This window comes from Acartia tonsa, chromosome 5 (genome assembly GCF_053477335.1).
Source record: "Acartia tonsa isolate MP-2025a chromosome 5, ASM5347733v1, whole genome shotgun sequence".
Taxonomy (NCBI): domain Eukaryota; kingdom Metazoa; phylum Arthropoda; class Copepoda; order Calanoida; family Acartiidae; genus Acartia; species Acartia tonsa.
This window is the reverse complement of record NC_137264.1, coordinates 12,746,857-12,769,154: the sequence shown is the minus strand read 5'-3', so window position 1 is coordinate 12,769,154 and position 22,298 is coordinate 12,746,857. Positions and strand designations below refer to the sequence as shown.

General features: G+C 33.7%; 2 protein-coding genes and 1 long non-coding RNA gene across 9 annotated transcripts; all 3 read left to right on the top strand.

The window, feature by feature from the left end:
- Nucleotides 1-5,683: 5,683 nt before the first annotated feature.
- On the top strand, nucleotides 5,684-9,160 carry LOC145319935 (uncharacterized). Its single transcript, XM_080162337.1, has 4 exons — nucleotides 5,684-5,755; nucleotides 7,042-7,139; nucleotides 7,475-7,589; nucleotides 8,984-9,160. The coding sequence occupies exons 1-4, from the start codon at nucleotides 5,753-5,755 to the stop codon at nucleotides 9,158-9,160; spliced, it is 393 nt and encodes a 130-aa protein (XP_080018463.1). The 5' UTR covers nucleotides 5,684-5,752.
- Nucleotides 9,161-9,997: 837 nt separating this feature from the next.
- LOC145318780 (uncharacterized) lies at nucleotides 9,998-22,004 on the top strand. Of its 7 annotated transcripts, XM_080160334.1 has the most exons (17): nucleotides 9,998-11,155; nucleotides 11,688-12,511; nucleotides 13,310-13,456; nucleotides 15,344-15,400; nucleotides 15,530-15,588; nucleotides 16,031-16,124; nucleotides 16,261-16,343; nucleotides 16,763-16,840; nucleotides 16,988-17,079; nucleotides 17,289-17,387; nucleotides 18,049-18,119; nucleotides 18,585-18,671; nucleotides 19,474-19,578; nucleotides 20,053-20,182; nucleotides 20,649-21,266; nucleotides 21,415-21,505; nucleotides 21,695-22,004. In XM_080160334.1, the coding sequence occupies exons 1-14, from the start codon at nucleotides 10,003-10,005 to the stop codon at nucleotides 20,116-20,118; spliced, it is 3,015 nt and encodes a 1,004-aa protein (XP_080016460.1). In that variant the 5' UTR covers nucleotides 9,998-10,002; the 3' UTR covers nucleotides 20,119-20,182; nucleotides 20,649-21,266; nucleotides 21,415-21,505; nucleotides 21,695-22,004. The 7 variants fall into 7 exon arrangements, with proteins under 7 accessions (XP_080016460.1, XP_080016457.1, XP_080016456.1 ...); XM_080160331.1 differs by having other exon boundaries at nucleotides 21,415-22,004; XM_080160330.1 differs by having other exon boundaries at nucleotides 21,366-22,004.
- Nucleotides 13,972-15,162, top strand: LOC145318781 (uncharacterized). Its single transcript, XR_013879514.1, has 3 exons — nucleotides 13,972-14,195; nucleotides 14,389-14,511; nucleotides 15,029-15,162. It is a non-coding gene; the product is annotated as an uncharacterized LOC145318781 (long non-coding RNA).
- Nucleotides 22,005-22,298: the final 294 nt, after the last annotated feature.

The following is a 22,298-nucleotide window of genomic DNA, read 5'->3' as shown; positions in this document are numbered from 1 at the left end:
TAATAGATAGATATACAGACGAACTACAAGATAGATATACGGACAAACTAATAGATAGATATACAGACAAACTAATAGATAGATATACGGACAAACTAAAAGATAGATATACGGACAAACTAATAGATAGATATACGGACAAACTAATAGATAGATATACAGACAATCTAATAGATAGATATACAGACAATCTAATAGATAGATATACGGACAAACTAATAGATAGATATACGGACAAACTAATAGATAGATATACGGACAAACTAATAGATAGATATATGGACAAACTAATGGATAGATAATTAGATTAAGGTTTAATAAAACATTAATTCACAAAAAATATGTAAGAAAATGTCTTCTTAATGGTAAAAATCCTATTTCTTTATTTGAACTGACAAACACAACAGAACATAAAGTAACTGGAAAAGTCAAAAGATAAATTAGCAATAACAACTTTGGAGACTTTTTTTCTTTAATTGTGATTGGTTGGTTTATTAAGCATGAAATGCTGCCAAAATGGAAATAAAAAAACAAGCGAAATTAGCAATAAGAACTAAGATTAACTATCTTGATAATCTGGCTACGAGATTGCGTGATGCTATAAAAAAAAACTATTCACCAAACCTCTATTATTCAAGTCATAAAATTCTAGTGAGGTCGTAAACCTTATTCGTATGTTAATATTTTCCGGAATTTTTATGATTTTCTGACAATGTTTGACCGTAAAGATATGTGAACATATGTAGTATTTTACAAATACATCCCAAATCTAGCATAAGTTGACCCCTTCTCTCCGTATGAAAATGTTAGCAGAGGTGTGAAGTCTCAATTTCCGGTCGTTTGAATATATCGGGGAATTTGTATATTTTTAGGGTTATTTTAGTATTTTGAAAATATTGAAAACAGTAACATTTCTCTACGAAATCACCCATCGTTTACGATTTTGAGTATGTTTTGAAAAATACTATAAACTAAAACTATCATTGATTTAATTTTGATATCTATAACTGAAAAAATTTTGAAAATCGGACCATACACTGAAGATATGGAGAAAAATGTGAAAAATATAAAAATAGCCTAAAACCTGCTAAAAGGCAGTCTGGCCTTCATGATTGTTTCTTTAAACGACAGGAAATTTAATTTTGATATTGTAACTGAAAAAATTTTGAAAATCGGACCATAAACACTGAAGATATGGAGAAAAATGTGAAAAATATAAAAATAGCCTAAAACCTGCTAAAAATCGGTCCGACCGCAAATGATGTTTTATGGTCAATTGTGCTCCTTAATAATGGGAATGTTGTCAAAAAATTTCAGCATTCTATCTTTTATAGGAGCTGAGTAAATCCCGTTTCCCCCATAGCGTTACGGACTGACGGACTGACTGACGGACTGACGGACGGACAAAGTGAATTATAGAGTAGCTTCGCTACTAAAAATATACAAATGAAACCAGTTTTGTTTGCCCTGAGGTGCCTGAGACCAATGCTAAAAAATTAAACATTATTTTATGATTTCTATTTTAATAATTGGAAATTTGACTGTAAAACAAAGCTAAACATGATTTTTCAGTATTGCTTAGAGCCAGTTCTAATCCATCTTATATAAATCGGTTTGAAGCTATACTGGAATATATATTTATCGCATTGTATTATAGACAGCTTTCCACAGTTATTTATAATGAAAAAATATACAAATAAAACCATTTTTGTGGGCCCTGATGTGCCTAAGGCCTGTGGTAAAAAATTAACATTAATTTTATGATTTTTATTTTAATAATTGTGGAAATTTGACTGTAATACGAAGATAAACATGATTTTTCAGTATTGCTTAGAGCCAGTTCTAATCCATCGGATATAAATCAGTTTGAAGCCATACTGGACTAGTTATTTATTGCATTGTATTATAGACAGCTGTTTGCGGATACTAAAATGGAAAATTATAAGATTAAAACCAGTTTTGTGATAAAGGCCTGTGATATAAAAACTGACATATTATTTATGATTTTTATTTTAGTAATTGTGGGAAAATGTGGAAATTTGACTGTAATATGAAGCTAAACATGATTTTTCAGTATGGCTTAGAACCGGTTCTTATTCAGCGGATATAAATTGGTTTGGAAGTCATACTGGAATAGTTATTTATTGCATTGTATTATAGAAAGCTGTCCACGGATATTAAAATGGAAAATTAAACTGTTTTTAAACTATTTTTGAAAGGTATATAAAAAACATACTGTGACACCTGTAGAATCATACTGCAAAGCCAAAAATAAGAACAATTGCCCACGTCGATTTTTATTAGGATTTTAAAGTTTATTTTTTACTATGGATTCAATAAATTTTACTGAATCATGATGTTTCTTTCCTTTGTGGGTAAAATACTCAGCTTTTAGAGTGTCTTGCGTCATAAATATTGTATGCTAGTATACAGTAAAGTTACATGTTTTGATTTTATCAATCAAAACTAATTAAAAATTAATTCTTTATAATATATCAATGAATTAACATAAAAATGTTTCATGTCTATAAACAAGTCCTAAAAATTTAAGTATGTCCTTAAACAGTATTATCTATTTATGCAGTTTTGCAACAAATTTACTTACAATATTGTTTGTACTGATGCATTAATATTCTGCTAATTCAGTTCTGACAATCTACAAGTGTTAATGTTCGTTTGTCCTTCCATTTCAGAGCTTCGCTTTTATGGATGTTGTCATCCTTGTTTAATTTTATTTAAAAGGGGGCCATTTATAAGTTTATTTTATTATATCCATTTGTTTTATCTGATACTTTCCAAAATATGTTTTATTAAGACTTTATCAATAAAAAGTAAATTTTTTGTAACTAGACCAAATATAATTAAGAATTAGAACCATAAATCTAAATACAAAACTAAAAATATCCTTGAGACATTCTATTCTGCAACCTTTTTTATTCATAAACATTTTTAATCAAGTTAATTTGTTTATACCTAGTGTATATAACTGTGTAGGTACGTCGTATACAAGCACTTTAAATTTTAAACTGACAAATTTTTTAGATTTTAAAAAGTTAATCTAATGGATTTTATTTTTATTTATTATTTTGTTGTAATTAAATCAGGGTAGCCCCTTTCGTGACAACACCCCTTAAGGGGAGTTTCTTTGTATTTTCACAGTAGCTTTTCTCCTATTTCTAGCCCCAAGCAATTTTGAAAATACGACGAATCGCCACTTAAGGGGCGTTGCCATGAATGGGACTATACCCATAAATCATTTTTAATTCAATTGTTTTATATTTATATATGTATTATTTAAGTAGAATTTGTTGTTATTTTAATAATTTTTAATACAATTGTTTTAACTGATTCTTGTTTATTATTTATTACGATTTAGAAACCATAGAATCCGTACGTCCATTTATAATATGCTGATACACATATAGTAATCTGCGCTAATATCCAATAAAAAGTAGTAAGCTTTGTTCATATATAGCTTAAGAATTTGGTTACCGATCCGATTAAGTTCTACATTTTAGGGAAGATGCATAAAGGTTCTAAAATCCTTTTAGACCGTTTTCATCATTAAAATCTGAAGATGGTTTTATGCTATTTTTCTACGCTAAATTCTAAAACTAATATTCTTTAGTAAATGAATTGCTACCAAGTTCTTTATCTTGATAATCAGAGGCTTTTAGTAAAGTAGCGTTTGGGGGATGGTGCATTTTGAATTAAAATTAATTAAAAAATGAAAAAAATTCCAATAAAAGTTGCACTATCAGAAATACTCGTTTTATCTGGAATTATCTGGTTTTTCAACCTTACAGTGTCACAACTATAAAATTGAATTAATTGCCCATTGTCCCCTCCCTTCCTCCCTGCCTAAGGCCTGTGCTAAAAAAAACTGACATTATTCTTTAGGATTTTTATTTTAGTAATCGTGGGAAATGTCTGTAATACAATGCTATACATGACTTTTTCAGTATGGCTTAGAACAGGTTCTTATCCAGCGGATATAAATTGGTTTGGAAGCCATACTGGAATAGTTATTTATCACATCGTATTATAGACAGCTGTCCGCAGATATTAAAATAAAAATACAAGAGTTAAAAACTTAAAAACGAAGTGAAAAACGTTATTCTATATCCATTATATTTATCGGTTGCAAAGCTGTACTGAAAAAAAAAAAGATCCCTCATTCATTGAAATATTTACAAGGTAGAACATGTTGTATAGTTAGGTTGCTAATATGGACCTCATTTATTTGTAAGTGGTAAGGGGTTGGGGGCAGACCCACAGGGCAGGATTTATGCTAGTTTTCATTTAGTAGGTTTAAATTTCGGATCAATTATTTTTTTCCTGTAACAAAATTTACATTAACTTTTCGTGCAAAAATAAACCACTAAAAATAAAGAAAGGAGTCTGAAATTTTTTGTGTAGATTCTTTAGACAAATGAGAATCGCAGTTCTTTTATGCTTCATGATCCATTTTTATGTTTAAATCCCTTTAATTATGCAAACTTTGTCCGTAGGTACTACATTTAAAAAAGTCTTTTTTTATACTATTAAATAAAAAACGTTGATTGTCTTTCAGTGTCGTTAATTCGTTGGCCTTTCAATGTAGATCGATGACATTTTAAACATAGCTAGTTAAAGTAATTGGTAGTCTCTAAATAAAATTTCATTAATATCACATGAATACAAATAAACTTATTACAATCATAAAAAACGACACTAAAAACCATAAACCCCAAATGAATATAAAAAAATATTTTTAAAATAAATTATTTAAGACTGTTCACGTTATCATCAGCTAAGGGGTTAATATGAGCCCACTTATTGAAACCATTTTTAAGATTTTTCATGAAAGCAAAAGTGTTCCCCATTTTCGGGCCATAAAGGGGGAGAGGGAAATGGTCACAAACCGGTTTCAAGATATCCAAGAATCCATAGAATTTCTTTATACACAACCGGTCAAATAAGCAGAGGGTCGGGGGAGGGGGTAAGTGGAAGCCTCTTCCTCTATTGGCCGGTTAGACTTGAGCAATACATTTCATTCAAAAATAAAGGGTGGAGCATCGCATGAGAGGGGATGACTTTTCCTCCTGGTTGAAAGGATGAAAGGGAAGGGGGATTCCCATTACATGCCTGATGTACAGAGTTAGGCACCTGACTGGCTTGAATTTAAACATAAGTCTTTAATAAGACCAAACAAGAGTTGGATTAAAAAATTTTTAAAAAATGTGAATTTGTTGTGCTAGTGGTAAAAAATCTGAATTTAAAATTTTTTTACACAATGTTAAAATACTTATTATCTTAAAGTAATATTTTTAGTAAGTTGAAGGATAGAATAAGGTATTTTGTAATGAGAATATTCACATTAAGCCAAATTATGTCAAAATTTAACCCCCCCCCCCCTTTGGTTTGCTAAAATCAGGCATTCCCGGAACTTCCTTTGGGGTGTTTTTTTCTGACCATGGTCCCGTTTTAGCGTTTTAGCGGTCTTGGGCATATGATATCTTAATTGATTCAGATATTTTATAACCGGTTTATGCCCATTTCCCTTTTCCCCTTAATGGGCTGAAAATTGGGAACACTTTTGGTTTCTTTAAAAATCTTAAAAATGGTTGGAAGTCGTAAAGTGTATTTGGGCAGGAACAACAGTATCAGCATAAAATATTTTATTTCAGAACTTAGAACTATGGGTAAAAATTCATAGACAAACAAATTAAAGGAGTTGAAAAGAAGAGAGGAAGAAGGAAACTTACTCTTCATGGTATGTTAGGATTAAAGGAGGGGGGGGGGGGGGGGTGGGTTAATGCAACCATCTCGTAATCAATGATTGAATAACACTTAGAATTCGAATTTTGATCTTAAATTTTGCATGAATAATCCTTGGTAGGTCTATTTTCCCTAATTCGAACAAAAAGAACACATATTACTTTTTTTTGGCTCAAAAATCTTATTTAAGTTCTAGCCGGTTGCTGTTGGTACTAGAAACTTAAAAAATGGCTATTGCTATCATTTTACATGAATTAAACAAAAAAATATGTTTTTAAAAGTTGATTCCTACGTAATTAATGATGAATTTGCCCTGAAAATAGGCAAAACGCGGGTAAATGGCTGAGCCGCCAGCCGTTACTTTTCCAACTTTTTGTTCGATTTAGGGAAAATAGACCTACCAAGGATTACCCATGAAAAATTTCAGTTCAATTTAATCACTGATTACGAGATGGTTGCATTAAACCCCCCCCCCCCCCCCCCTTAAACTTTTTAAAAATCTTCCAAGATAATAGCCTTAACTTATGTTCAAACATATTAATAATTTTAAAATAATACTTATGAACAGTGACATGCTAACTGATTGAGTGAGGATCACTGTTTTGGCTGCATTTCACCATATCATTAATGTTAATTACCTAAAGGGTGTTTAAAAAAAAACCAATCGCTCACAATTTGAACCACCATAAGTACTTCAAATCTTGGAGATAGACCCCATAATGTTTAGAGTTTTTGATGGGGCATGTAAAAACCTTTCTTTAGACACCTTAAACAGGTTTCTACCTCAATCCTAGCCGATTTGGGATAAAAAAAGTCAGACACATCCAACATTGAGGCATGGCGGCTCTGTTTAAATCTAGTTCTTGATGTTTGTCAGGTCTTTCTTTTTGATGCCAAATTAGCTAGGATTATGTTAGAAACCTTGTTAAGGTGTCTAGAGAAAGGTCTTTACATGCCCCATCAAAAACCCCAACCATTATGGGGTCTATCTACAAGATTTCAAGTACTTAAGACGGTTTGTTCTTTTTTTAAAGAGACAAATTTGTCTTAATTCTATTATAAAATATGCACTTTCGGCGTAGGGCAAATTTCTCTGCAAGGGCTAGGTTTCGAGCTCTAGTGCTCTGGAAGGGTGTGTAGATTTAAAATTCAATATTGTTTTATTATTGTCATTGCTTGGGCATGAATTGTACTATTTTTTATTAGTTTTGGACCAAAACTGTAAGGTTTATATTGAAAAAAGTGAAGCGATTGGTTTTTATTTAAACACCCTTTATCTAGGACCGCGGACGGCAGTCTGGCAGCAGTTCTCATGACCAGCAGCCGTCGACCAGTCCCAGAGATTCCACTGGACCTCCCCCTAATCAGCATGACAGGAATGGGTTTTCATACATTTGATTTAATGATTCAACAATAATCTGTGAATTATGATTTCTTCAAATGTACCAAATTCTGTTTTTTAAAAATACCTATTGCTAACCCCTGCGGGGCAAATAGATTCAGTGCCCTAAAGAATTAGAAAAAAATTATTCGCCCCCTTCCCTTGCTTTCAATTTATTTCATACACAATAGTATGGGAGTATTTGAAGTAAACATTAAACAAGGCACTTTGAGATAAAAATTAAGCGACGTTTCTTTAATTATAGATAGGTATGATTTACACAAAATTTCTCATGAAATAAAAATGTTTGAAAATCACAAATGAATACAGGAACAGTCCCCGTAATAGCATGGCTACCAGCCCGCCCCCAGAAATGGGAGGACCCCCCACGGATGGCGGAATAATGAGTGGAGCCAACACCCCAAAACCACCTTCTACCCCTAACCAGGTAAAAAATCTCAATATGAAAATGTAAATCAAAACTACAGAGTAAAACACTAGAGGGGGAAGGGGTTAGATAACTGTTATGTGCCGACCTTCAATTGGGTCTTTAAAAATCAACCTATATTGTCGGGAATATTAACACAGCCAAGTAACAGAAAAAATAATTTGCTAGCAGACAAAAAGGTTCTTGGAAAAGGGGGGCAGGTAGTTATCTGTATACAATATACATCTATACTTATTATAATACTAATTAAAATAACTCTTCTATTATGTATAAAAAAATCTTAAAATTTTAATATTAATTTAGAATAAGGTATAAGAAAAGTATCTTAATGAGTTTTAAAGGTGAAATGCTTTTTAGCTCCTCACAAAAGCATTTTTAAGAAACTGCAATTTGTCATTTTTTCACATTTCTTGACTGTGATGCATTTGCAGTAAAAGAATCTTCTTTAATAACGTAGGTTATAGTAAAAAGAAAAAAAACTCCTTCTTATTTGACAAAAAAATCTCTAAAGACAAAAAAGTTATTGAAGTTTGATTTTTTTTATTAAAGCATTTAATTACAAATTATGGATAAATTATGAAGTTATATCTTAACCTGTCAATCAAATTAAAGGATTATAGGAATTAATAAGGGGTGGGAATTTACGAACATGAGCAATTTTTTAGGTCATGTTTTTTAAGTATACAAAAAGAAAAACTGAATATTTGTTTTCAGTGAGAAAAGGGGGGAGGCGGATGTGCCACTTTTTGAAACCAAAACTAAAAGTCATCAAAGGAACTCAACTAAAAAAAGAGTTACAGGTCTGAGATTTTGCATGGCAGTTGCTTTATAGGGGTACAATATGGAACTGTGAAGAAACGGCGGCGCAACCGCCGAAAACCGCCGTTTCCCGCCAATTTTTTTTTGCAATTTCTCGGCGGTTTTCGGCGGTTGCGCCGCCGTTTCTTCACTGTTCCATATTGTAACCCTATAAAGCAACTGCCATGCAAAATCTCAGACCTGTAACTCTTTTTTTAGTTGAGTTCCTTTGACTTTTAGTTTTGGTTTCAAAAAGTTGCACATCCGCCTCCCCCCAGTATTATAATTAAAACGTTTGCGGTCAATTAATGACGTATATAATTCAAATTACTTATGACAATTATCTTTATAATAATATATTATTAATCTTTTGAAATATACAAGTCTGAATTCCTTCTTAGATTTAAAGATTTGAAACTAATTGCCAGTAAAGTATTTTAAATGGGTTATTTAGGGACATAAAAGTATTTATGATGTTAAATACATATTTTAGAATAATAATACTGCTTTAATAACTTTATATAGGTAGTTTAGTCTTGCTTAAATAGTTTGTGATAATAATCTTCACTTTGCAAGAACACATATTTTTCACCTAGGATTTGGACACTGGAGTTCTGGGACAGGGAGGGCATGATACATCAGACCTTGATGTTCTAAATGAAGATATTTTTGAGAGTGCTGATGTGACGCCCCGCCATGTGCCTATGTACAGCAGCCTTCCCTCGCTGGTGGCCCAATGCTTAAAGGGCGAATATAGGTTTGATATAATATGAGCTTATTTCAAAGGTGCCATTATATAGATTATAAATAACTTAAGGATATTGACATATCTAATTGTATAAGTCTGTTTATAGCTTAAAACCTTTCTAACTCAAGATAATATTATGTAATAAGTGTGGTTCCCTAAGAACCCAATTACCCTAGCATCACACAAGGCTTCGTAGCAAGGTTGAATTAAAAAGCTTTCGTAAAGGATAGTCGTAATAACGTGGAAACTAATTAATCAGGGGTAAATATACCCATCTTCTACCTTAATACAAATTATATAAAGTAAAATATTTAAAAGTTTAAAAAAACATCAAATAATGTAAAAAGTAAAAAAAAATAATTGATAAAATTTTCTTGGAGGAAGAATGATTTCAAATCCCTGTTTTTTTAAGGTTCGTGTGTGTGTGTGTTAAAATTGCGTACATCAGGGTTTTTATATTTTCCAGAATTAACCAATGATCTTTGTACAGAAAATAAACTTTAAGACGTATTATTTACCCTAGTCAAAACTTTTACGCAAATTATTTCTACGCTTTTAAAAAATTGAATTAAAGAGTATATAATCTAAAATAATAAACATTTAAATTATCTTTTAAGGTGCGTGCCATTGTAATAGTCAATCAAACTTAAGCAAAATAGTCAAAAAAAAAGTCTTGTAAAGGGCTAAAATAAACCGTTTGTCGTCAATCTCATTTATCATATGTTCAATTGAAACAGAAAATTGCAAAATCTACTTAAGGATTTTTTTGAATTTTTAAATTTGGCATAGATATTCTAAAAGTATGAAATGGCACCTTTCATATAAGCTCATATCATATCAAACCTATATTCGCCCTTTAACCAACCCATGGGCCTCCCCTCCTTGCATAGATCCAGCAGCAGTCAACCTGGCTGTTCTCCCCACCCAAGCATGCATGCGTCACCAGCTCCTGTGCCTCAATCCCCGCACCAAATGCAATCTCCTGCAAGTGTGCCGCCGTCCCCCGCTACCCACCAGTTTGCCACGCCGTCTCCTGCCCAGCCTCCTTCACCGGTGACGTATCTTCCTAAGAAATCACCAGCCGCCTTCCCGCCGCCGCCGTCTCCAGTCAGCAACATGACACCCCAGCCATCTCCTGCCAACTTGCTTCCACCTCAATCCCCAGCCAGTAGTATACCACCTTCATCACCTCTAAACAAGCACTACTCTGTAAAATCTCCTGGAAGCGTGAGTGCCCCAAAATCTCCACGTGGCGGAAGTGTTCCCCATTCTGTGTTATCCCCTCAGTCTGTATCCCTGCCCCAAAACTCTGTTATACTTGCACCTTCAGGGCCGGGTGGTGGAGCTACTGTCCTGCCACCTGGCGCCTCTTTTGTACCTGGAAATGTAATTTCTGGAATGCAACCACTGCAATTTAGTTCTAGCGGCACTTTAGTTAATAGTGGGGGTCAGGTTTTTCAAATTCAACTACAACCTAATACTGGTGTAGGGCAAGCAATAGTTACCAATACCACTGCAGCTAAATATCATCCTCCACAAAGCACGTCACCTGTTAATTCTCAGACGGTTGGTGTGTCCGGAATCAGCCCCAAGGACAGGACAAGACTTACCAGTACCTTAAACTCGATGGTTACCACACAAAACCAGGCGCCTGTAACAAATGTATCTGCCGGTCAAACTCAGCATTCCATAATTATTAATTCCAATGGTGTGCTCAGTAGTGTCCAGCCTGGAGGCACTCCAATTATAATGGGACAAATGGTGGCTCAGTCTGGAGGTGGGACAGCTGGCACTCCCATGATAATTCAACAGCAGGGTGGTGGTGGCCCTATGTTGTTGATACGACCCAATGCTCCCTTACAAACAACGCCTACTTTAGTGCCAATAGCAGCTCAACCCGGCCAGTTTATTGTTCAACAAGGTGGCCAGCAAAAAGATATTGAGGAGGTTCCGCCGCCGCAAGTGATAACGTCACAGCCACCACCAACAACCACAGCTGCTCAGAAAACTTTCGATTTAGGTAATATTTTTTTTAAATTTTACAACATTTTTGGGATTAAAATCAGAGAGAGAGGGGACAATAGGCTGTTTAGTACACTTGTCCCCATAGTTATATAATAACGTTTTCTTATTCATTGGCGAAACAACTTTGGGGACTTAAGTAAATTTTGATTGGTTGGTTAACTAAGTTGAGTGTTCAAACGTTTCAGCCACTAACTTTAATCTAAAGAAAGGGTAACGTTGTGAATAATCATTGGGGATGAACATCAATTTATCGGCCATTGTCATTATCCCTTTAGATACCTGGATTTTAAAAAAAAGACTTCTATCTTATTTATATCTTCAACTTCAAATATTAGATAATTTGTGGTTCTTTAACAAATCTAAAAGATGGGGTAGGATTTGTCTTTTAAGTTTATTTACAAACATGTATTTTTGTTTCTAGTGAATTTTTTGAACAAATCAAATGATTAAGTTGTAAAAAAATTCCTTATTTAATAATTAAGGTTTGCTCTAAATCTACTGGACTAGGTATATTTTATTTTGTTTAGGTGCATTGATGAAGGATGCTGGACTGGACATTGACGACTTTGATTCATTTAGCATGGATCAAGGCTCAGGCGGGGGCTCCCAAATGGATCTGGGATTCAGCACCTCCCACACTATAAGCCAATCAGATGATTCTAACTTGCCAATTTTTTCACAGAGTAACTCATATGATATGATTCAACAGGATAATAGTATGAACAGCCAACAAATTGTTACAAGCTCAAACAGTCAACTGCAGTTTAGTCAACAGCAGCCCATGCAAATGTCAACCCAAAATTCTGGCCAAATTATTAGTATTGGACATGATAGTAGTTTTCTTGCGTCAGGTCAGCAACAAAGTCACCAGCAACAACAATCGGGTCAACTTCTTGGCAACCAGTCAATACAAATTATCGCTGACAATGGAAGTCAAATGTTGACAACAAACACCACCGGCCTGGCATACAGCATGCAGGCGGGTGCATTTATTCAGGGTGGATCTCAAATTTCAAGCATACCTGTTTCTTTACCAGAACTTGGCGGCCAGATTGTCAGCCAAGCATCCTCAGTACAAAGTAACCTGTTACACCATGACAGCCAAATGAACAATGTTAACGCTATGATGACAAGTGGTGGTCAACATGTTGTGGTCACCTCGTCAACTGGTCCCCCCACTCACCAAATGATCTCCCAGCAGCTAGGCATTACTCTCACAGCTAACAATGGGCCGCAGGGTATTACCCTAACGCCAAGCGGTGGACAGCTTATCCAGGGAAGTGGTGGTATAGCAACTGCTACTTTGTCAACTTCTGCATTTCCGCCAGGCTCTTCGTTTCAACTAATGAGGGTAAGTGTACCTAGTTTTTTCATTTTCTTGTTATTTCTTAAAAAGAGGGGAGGCGGATGTGTCACTTTTTGAAACCAAAACTAAAAGTTAAAGGAACTCAACTAAAAAAAAAAAGAGTTACAGGTCTGAGATTTTGCATGGCAGTTGCTTTGATAGGGTTACAATATAAAACAGTGAAGAAACGGCGGCGCAACCGCCGAAAACCGCCGAGAAATTGCAAAAAAAAAATTCGGCGGGAAACGGCGGTTTTCGGCGGTTGCGCCGCCGTTTCTTCACAGTTCCATATTGTACCCCTATAAAGCAACTGCCATGCAAAATCTCAGACCTGTAACTCTTTTTTTTAGTTGAGTTCCTTTGTTGACTTTTAGTTTTGGTTTCAAAAAGTGGCACATCCGCCTCCCCCCTTTTAAATGAAATTTTTAGTGTAATTGGTAGAAAATTGTATTGGCCTCGTTAATATGTTGTTTTCAAGTAAATAAATTTTTAAAAACAAACCTTAAGGCACAAAATTCTACCAGAAAAAAGCCTCATACGCATCTTTTGAAATATTTATGCTTTAAAATGCGCCGTTATTTTCAGAGATATTAAAAAACACCTGTAACAATTTCGATGCATATTTTTATAGAGAATATTGACATATAATTATTTTTTTTGTACTCCTAATGGTTGTTTCCCAAATTTGGAAAACGCAGTTTATATTGAAACGCCCTGTATATAAATATATTATTCTATATTGTGAAACAAAGCACTTTTGTCTTATCCCTTCAGATCCCTGCGTCTAACTAACTCTGTATCTAGGCTGGTGGTCAGCCAGGCATACCGCCACACGTGGTCGTGTCCATGGCCAACATGGTAATGACATCCATGAGGTCAGGTCACCAGCAGCCCAGGCCGATGCGACCAAACAGCAATGATGGCGGTATCCAACAGACCATCAGAGCCGATGTAAGTTTAAATAAATAGATTGCTAGTAACAGATAAAATACAATGCATTACTTGTTTGTTCAACTTCACATTGATCTTTTTCTCAGGAGGAAAACCCGTAACAGTTTTGACCAGCATAGCTGGCAGTGCCACTCACGGAGGTAAAACAGTTCAATTAGTAAACACAGTCAGCAGCCAACCAACATCAAACCACGGCCAGCTAGTTACCGCTGGCGGCCAACAGGTTGTTGTTGGCAGCAGCGCAGGAGGCGGCCAGCAGATGGTCGTTATGTCGGCGGCTGGTATTGGCAACCAACCTACAGCTAGTGTTACAGGTATTGAGACTTCTTAATTAACCTTTTTAGAAAAATTCAAAGGAAGTTGAAACATATATTTTAAGGAAAGATATTTATAGATTAATGTAAGTAAATAAGGTTTACATTTGAATGTCCTTTAAAATGTATATTTTTTTTCCTAGGTTCCGTTGATGGCCCTGTAACTAGTGATGCTGCCAGCACCCGTTGGTGCCAGCCAGGTTGACGGGGGCATGGTGACACCTCAAGAGGGCGATGTCAACACCGAATTTCATCATATAGATCTTGCTGAATATATGTCAATGTTTAATTCCCAACTGGACGGAGAGTGTATGTTCAGTTCTCAAGTTGATGGGGATCCTGGAGATGTTACTGACGAAGCTGCAACTGCAACAGCAGCCACTGCCGCCACTGCCAGGAGGTTACTGAACAGAGCACAGAATCAGGTATGTATAACATTCTACTTCATTTTGTTCATAGTATTACTCCCCATGATAAGAACATTAAAGCTTAAATTCCTCTCTCGCGCCAAATTTTTTGTTATTTTTCATAAAATGAACTTCTGATATGAGTTTAAGTTTCTATTTGTGTTAAATAAAAAACTTAAAAGATTTTATTTCAAATTATGATTTTGATAAGGTACAACAGTAGTAAGCACAGAATCAGAGACGCCTCTAACAACTCCACAAGTTTCAACAGCTCCTGTTTCAACAACACCCGCAGAAAATGCCTCTAGTTTACCTATAGTACAACAACAAACAGGTTATTTTTTACTTCCTAAATTTTAAATATCAGTCATATGAAATCAAGCTTTACACATAGCGTTATTAATAGATTAAAGGTTTTTAAAGAAATTTTGAGGGCTTGGCTCATCGTGCTGCTGACAAGTAAACAACATTTTACCATTAGAATCTCCCCCCCCCCCCCATACGTTATAGACACTAGTTTAACAAGTAGTTGCCGAATGGTAATAGAAATATGTTCAAGTAGTTTCCCTGTCAACTAACGCACGACTAACCTGTAATTAAGGTAGTTAGTTTTTTTTTGTCTGAAGCTAAAGATCTTGTTAATTGCTGGTCCTAATTTGATGTAATTTAAGTGGATATCTTAGAGTGGTTTTAAGCTATTTCCCTTACCTTCTTCTAGAAACTAGGGGCGACGTATAAAATAAGGTTGCATTTTATTATTATTAACTAAGTTGTATTTATATGATCAGGTCTTGCAGTACCTGTATGAACCCAACCAAATTTTAAAATTTTCTTGCGAATTTGAATTTTAGGCGAATCTCAATGGTCCACTCTCGGTGATTCCCAGGAAATTTGGGGTACAAACGAAGAGACTCCATTGTGGGACAGTAATCCTGACACATGGGACCATGACAGTGCTACTAGACTGGCACAAAAATTATTACAGGTTTATATATTTTATTTTTATAAGGTAAATTAAGTGTAAACTAGTGTTAAGGAAATATCCCCTTTATATTAATAAATATGTAATAGTTCTATGAAAAGTGTGCGGTTTATTTAGCCACTTAAATACCTATTCTAATATTTATTTTGGGGTTTCCGTTCAGTTAACTTATGTTACTTTTTAGGTTCAGCATATGGATACAGCTAGTTACGCCAGTGGAGTTGATAATGAATCTAAAGATGTAAGTTTAATTAACGAAGCTTTCAATAAAATCTTTGTTTATTCCTAATTTATTACTTTGCCACCACAAGAAACTTATGTATTTTAAAATCCGTCGTTTAGCTGGTCTAAAATTGTTATTTTAATTTAGGGAAGTCAAATGATCTCACAGGATGGAAAGCCTGGCCAGATTATATCCCCAAATCCCAGGTATAGACACAATTTATTAATCATTATAAAGGGGGGGGGGGGGGGGGCGGATGTGCCACATTTTGAAACCAAAACTAAAAGTCAAAGGAACTCAAATAAAAAAAAGAGTTACAGGTCTGAGATTTTGCATGGCAGTTGCTTTATAAGGTTACAATATGGAACAGTGAAGAAACGGCGGCGCAACCGCCGAAAAATTCGGCGGGAAACGGCGGTTTTTGGCGGTTGCGCCGCCGTTTCTTCACAGTTCCATATTGTACCCCTATAAAGCAACTGCCATGCAAAATCTCAGACCTGTAACTCTTTTTTTAGTTGAGTTCCTTTGTTGACTTTTAGTTTTGGTTTCAAAAAGTGGCACATCCGCCCCCCCCCCCCTTTGTATTACTTCCATAGGTAGTATTTCGAGATTATTTTTATTCACTTTTACATATTTTTTGTCTTTAAGGTTTAAGACAGAGTTTTGTCGCAACTTTAGAGAGAAGGGTGAATGCATTTATGGAAATCAGTGCCAGTTCGCTCATGGCAAAGCAAAATTAAGGGTAAGATATTAAATAAAAATTTTAAATATCCAATATCGAAAGGGCTAAAAAAGAAGTTTAAATCCGGTTTAAAACAGTTAAGTTTTTTATTTTAGTATCCGCAGAAAGCTGTATAAAATACGTAAATTACTTTCAGCATGATATGATCCGCCACAACAAGTACAAGACAAAGCTGTGCCAGAAATATTGGATCAAGGGATGGTGTGCTTATGGCACAAGGTACTTTCCATGTTTATGCAACCTGTCTATTAGTTTAATAAGTCAAGAGGGGGTCATTGGACTGTTATAATTTTTACACTAGTCTCCTAAAAATTTTTTATTAAGTTTTCTTATTGGTTAGTTTTGGAGTAACATTTACTTAAATTTTGATTAGGTAGTTTGTTCATAAAGATTAATGTCAAAATGTTTGAAACAATAATTGTTACCTACAGAACGGTAGTCATTGGGGATGTACATCAATTTATCATTCATTGTCTTATCCCTTTAGATCCCTGATTATTAGTACAGGGATTTACCTTTATTACATCAAACATAATCTTAACTTTTACAGAATTTATCCAAAGGATTCATTATTCAAAGAGTTAAAAAATTTAAAATTATGTATTTTGTTTGAAATCTCACAAACTTTAATTGTTCAGATGCAACTTCATTCACCAGGAAGAGGAGCAACACATTGCAGAGAAGACAAGAGTTGGAGAACATCAATCTGGATTCAGGTGAGTTTTTACACCTTGGTTTAAAGCTATTTTTCCTGTGCGAAAAGAAAATATTATTTCATTATTTCTAACAAAGACTAGTTTTCTATTACTAGACTTAATTATTAACGAATGTTAAAATTTTGAATAAAAATTGTTATTGTTTAGACCTTTGATGCCAACGAAATCTCTGCGGAAATCCAGCGAATCCAGTGCTGATTCTGGTGTTGATGTAAATGATGTTTACAACAGGGCTTTAGGTACGTAAATTTAAATTAAAACACATTTTTTTATATTGTAAAAAGCAGGTATACAATTTGGATATGATAATTGATCTTTGTTCTATTGACTGCCACCCTCCCACCCAAATTTTCTTAGATTAATATTAATATACCTTATTCCTGATTTAAATCTAGTAATATTTTACTACTCGTTAAAGTCCAGCTTAAACACGTTCCGTTAAATTTAGGTCAGTCTGAACCGTACGAGGTGACCTCCATGTTCAACAAGACAATCAACATGCCAGATCTGGACATCATCAACACCAAGAGAATGAAGCTAGACATAAGTAAGCTTAGTTTTGGTCCCAAGATCTATTTGTATAGAGCAATTTCTAGGACGTTAATATTAGGGTTGGGCCGGATATCCGGTTATCCGGCCAAATTACCGGATAACCGGCCAAATTACTAAATACTACAGTAGCAAAAAAAATTTCTTAAGAAATCTTATACAAATTTACATAAAGTTAAACTTGTTCAGAAAAAAAGTTCTTCTAGCTTCAATAATAAGAAAATTATAGCCATTTAAAATTTTTAAAAGCAGAGATTTTTGGTGTAAAGTATTAAAAATTATAGAACCGGATATCCGGCCGGATAGTTTCAATATCCGGTATCCGGCCGGATATTGAAAATGGCCGGATATCCGGCCACACCGGATATCCGGCCACACCGGATATCCGGCCCAACCCTAGTTAATATTATAGGGCATAATTTTTAAGTTAAAAGCGTCTTATTTTAGGACAGAAAAAAATGTCAGGGAAGACAGTTAATAACTTAATTTATTAGTTTGTTGAAACTTCACTGATTAGGACATTTTTAATTTTTATTACTTAAAAAATATTGAATGCATGTATTTTATTTTCATAAATGTACACACACGAATGTTTTGTGCTTCGCCACTGGAGGATGTTGTCACCCTAGTTAATTATTAATGATCAAATATTGCTTAAGGTACATACAAGAATGATGTTGTTAATACAAGTTTTCAAAATCTGAATGGCAATCAATGGAATCAAATTAAGGTGAATATTTATTGTTGTGATAAAGAGTTTATCTGTAATGTTTAGTTTCCTTCATTCTTCTTATTTAATATTTGTATAAAATTCAATCTGTTTTTATATAACTAAAGGTTTAAAATCCAGCGAAAATAAGCTCATTATAGTTGTTTTATTTTTAATTAGTCGTTGTCTCCCCATTCATTTTTTAGCAGAGATAATAAAACATAAATGTACAACAAATACTTCTTCCCGAAGGTGAGATTGACTTCGCCACATAATTTTAGGGATAATAAAATTAGATTGGAGATTTTTAGGATTTATTTGATCTTGGGAGGGTAGACGTGACCTTTTATTAATAGTTTAAAACCCTTCAGGGACCTAAAGAGAATATAAACACATACACACTCTTGCACTTTCATACCGAAAATGGCAGACCTTTTATTAGGATTACACTTTACAATCATCTTTATTATACATTGTTGTTTTTAGGTTAAAGATATTGAGAAGGATAGTGATATGTTCAATATGAACCTGGCTACTGAAATGAACAGAAATCTTTATCTCGACGTTGTCAAGGTAAACAAATTGATTTTTCTTGAGTCTGTGATCATCTCATCATAGCTATTATTTACCTATTTCTGTTCATATGGCTTTGAGCGATTATGTTCTATTAGGTTATTTGGGTGTTACTTCTATACTTTATAGGTTGGGCTGTTTTATTTTCCTTTCAGTCCTCAAAATAGCTTTAAGCCCTATATTGACCAATGGAATTAAAATTCTTTGAAATTTTGAGATCTTTTACTTCAGCCATTCATAACGAATACATATTCCTGTAATGTTAAGTTGAATGGAAAACGCTTTAATTAAAAATATTAAAACGCTACCTTTTTGTTTATTCGTTGAAGTCGCTACTGGAAGTAGCTTGGCTCAAAAAATTTCTATCTGTTCTTTAAATACATTTCCTAGTTTGTTTTTATTTTCCTTCTTGAGATTTTTAAAACTAAAAGGGGGGGGGGGCGAAAGTGACACTTTTTGAAACCAAAACTAAAAGTCAACAAAGGAACTCCACTAAAAAAGGAGTTACAGGTCTGAGATTTTGCATGGCAGTTGCTTTATAGGGGTAAAATATGGAACTGTGAAGAAACGGCGGCGCAACCGCCGTTTCCCGCCTAATTTTTTTGCCTTTTCTCGGCGGTTTTTGGCGGTTGCGACGCCGTTTCTTCACAGTTCCATATTGTACCCCTATAAAGCAACTGCCATGCAAAATGTCAGATCTGTAACTCTTTAATTAGTTGAGTTCCTTTGACTTTTAGTTTTGGTTTCAAAAAGTGTCACTTTCGCCCCCTCCCCCCCCTTTAAATAATTAATTTCTGTCCAGGTTAAAGATAGCCGGCCAGTTCCTCATCCTGAGGATAATCACATTCCAGTCTCCAATAACCTGCCATTCAATCCACCTATTAATGGCCAGTACAGGTACTTAGAGGTCCAGGAAAATTGTTTTTTTTTACACTAGTCCCAAAAGTTTTATAAGAAAATGTTTTTGGCTTGTTGGCTTGACAACTTGGTGACTCTTAATAGATTCTGATATGTTGGTTTATTTTCAAGTTTCAACCACTAATTGTAATCTGCAGTAGGAGTAATTTTGTGCATAAACATTGATGAGTTAACATTAGTTATATAATATTTTCATTTATACGGTCAGATGAAAGTCAGAAAGTCAAAAATCATATTTACTAAAATCACTAGAACCCAAAGTATAACAACCACGCTATTGTAGTTATTGTATTCGTTGGCTTAAAACATTCAATACTTTAATTTAATTTTGATTGGTTGGTTCCAAACCTGAAGTGTAAAAACTTTTCAACAAATAATTTTAAAGCTCTTTATTATTTTTTTGTTATTTAAAGAAATGTTTTAAGATATTTTTGTCGTGAAAATAAATTTTTTTTTGTTTTAGGAGACCAGCAGTCCAAGACAGCTAGCCTTTGTCCGCGTGTTCTCGGCCCTAGCGCGCATTGCGTAGTACCTAAAAGCAGCCTGGCGGCCGCTCACATAGACACAACCACCAAACCTGCCATTATTTTCAGGTATAAACTTTTATTTTAAGGTTTATTAAGATTCGTTGCTATCATCATAAGTGAAATTACTCAAATTACTTTTTTAAGTGAAGCCACTCTAAAATTTTCTTCTGTCTGTCCGTCATTCAATCCGTAACGATATAGGATGAATATGATTTTGAATTGTTTCATTGTTTTATTCATCAGTCTGTCATTTCATGACATGACAACGAAATGATGTCACGAAATTTTTGTATTCGTAGGTGATATTACCTTTTTTTAAAATTGCTTAGGAAGAAATAGAGTTTATGCATGGTTATTCATTCATATACACCATTAAAAGTTGCAAGAATGTACTTCGAAAACTACCTAAAAAAAATTAATGAAAAGTGCTAACCGTTAATGAAGGACAAAGCGAACCTTTAAGTTCTCTTTTAAAAATTGAAGTCATTTCATCTATTATAAATCTTTGTATTAAATATCATTTTTTGTTCAGATGCTAACAGCCCTGCAGAAAACTGGTTTCTAATCGCAACCTACATCACAATAAAAAACAGACTTTTTATATCTGTAAAATTTTAGTTAACATAACAGTCATTTCGGTTTGTCATTAAGCTATAATTGAAAGCTTATTAATATGTGTACGGGTCATACAGAAAACTATAATTATTACAAGATTTATAAATGCAAGGTTGTAATCAATGATTATTTATCTATCCTTATATAATTTTGTTTATCAAAACTTGAAACTACAGTTTTTCAGTCTTCATTTTTTAATCTATTAAGTCATAATTAATAATTTGGCATAAAAAACGTGTTATACTTAGTGAAACTACATTTAACACATCTTTTTTCAGAACATTATCTAATGTATTTTCTTAAGAATCTAGACATGTAAGAAAAAAATACAGGGGGCGATATTTAATCCAATGAAAAACTCTTTATAATCAAACTTTTTCGTTAGTTATAATCTAAAACAATAGTGTACAGTAGTCTACGCTATTTTGCTAAAAATGATAATTTCAAATAGTTAAATTGTTTTTCTTCGGGTAAATTTTTCTCTCTCAGTAAAAACTATTTTGTTAAAATAATATTGTTCATAGTTTGTAAGTAGGTAAGAACAAGTTTAAATTTAAATATTAATTCTTTCATTTCTTCCATGCATTTGTAACTTAAAATTAAGGATTTTTTATTAAATAATTTTTTAATTTAGAAAATAATGAATTTTACAAACAAAATATATTGAAATTATAAAATTTAAGGTCACTAAAAATTTTGTGAAACTGTTGAATTATAATTATATTTACTATATACTATGTAATATCAAAATGTTACTTGTTGTATATTTAAAGGGTTAGTTGCACGAAATGCATTTATTTATGAAATTAGTGAACTGCATATATTTTCTTTTTAAATGGTTTAAGCTATATTTATAGGGCATATATTTAAAAAGATTTTAATTTTGTACATGTAGTTTTAAAAATATCAATTGAAATTGTTTTTCTGAAATGCACTTCATGCAACTATCCCTTTATGTAAAAGCTGTGGTAATATCCTCTTAGGAATATTTTATTTAATTTTGAAAATTCCCCCCCCCCTCTCCCCCCCTTGACAGAACTATGAACTCTGGCCGCGGCGCTCGGCACCCTTGCCTACCTAATCGCAGCGCTCGGCTCCCTATTCTAAAACCTAACCTAACCTAAAATAGTTGTTTTGTCAGGGGGGAAGGGGGAGGGTATAAAAATTTTCAAAATTGAAAAAAAATATTTCTAAGAGGAGAATGCCAAAACTGTTCCTAAATGCCATTAATCACAATCCATTTTAATTTAAAATATAAAACATTTTTGAAAGATTTACTTGTTTTTGTGATGTTTAGCCTTTACTAGCGTGGCTACTCTAAGATTAGAAATGTTTGTCTGTTAGCTATGTTTAGGGGAAAACAAAAATTGGAGACTAAACTTAATTTCCTTAAGAAAAATGAATTTTTTTCAGCTGGTTTTACAAATGATTGTTTAGGTGAAGATTATAATATCTGCGTTTACTATACAACCCACTTGGTCAGCCAGTCTGTAGTGCGCTAGAAAACATGATATCAACAAAGCGGAAATTTTTTTTCCCTGCAATGTAATACAGATGTCTGATTTTT

Bases quoted from the DNA above. Each gene is read 5' to 3' on its own strand.
- LOC145319935 (XM_080162337.1), top strand. The intron at 7,140-7,474 runs TGGGTTTTCATA...TGAATACAGGAA, and splicing joins CCTAATCAGCATGACAGGAA to CAGTCCCCGTAATAGCATGG. The intron at 7,590-8,983 runs GTAAAAAATCTC...TTTTTCACCTAG, and splicing joins CACCTTCTACCCCTAACCAG to GATTTGGACACTGGAGTTCT.
- LOC145318780 (XM_080160334.1), top strand. From the start codon at position 10,003: ATGGGCCTCCCCTCCTTGCATAGATCCAGCAGCAGTCAACCTGGCTGT. The intron at 15,401-15,529 runs GTAAGTTTAATT...ATTTTAATTTAG, and splicing joins TTGATAATGAATCTAAAGAT to GGAAGTCAAATGATCTCACA. The intron at 16,125-16,260 runs GTAAGATATTAA...AATTACTTTCAG, and splicing joins ATGGCAAAGCAAAATTAAGG to CATGATATGATCCGCCACAA.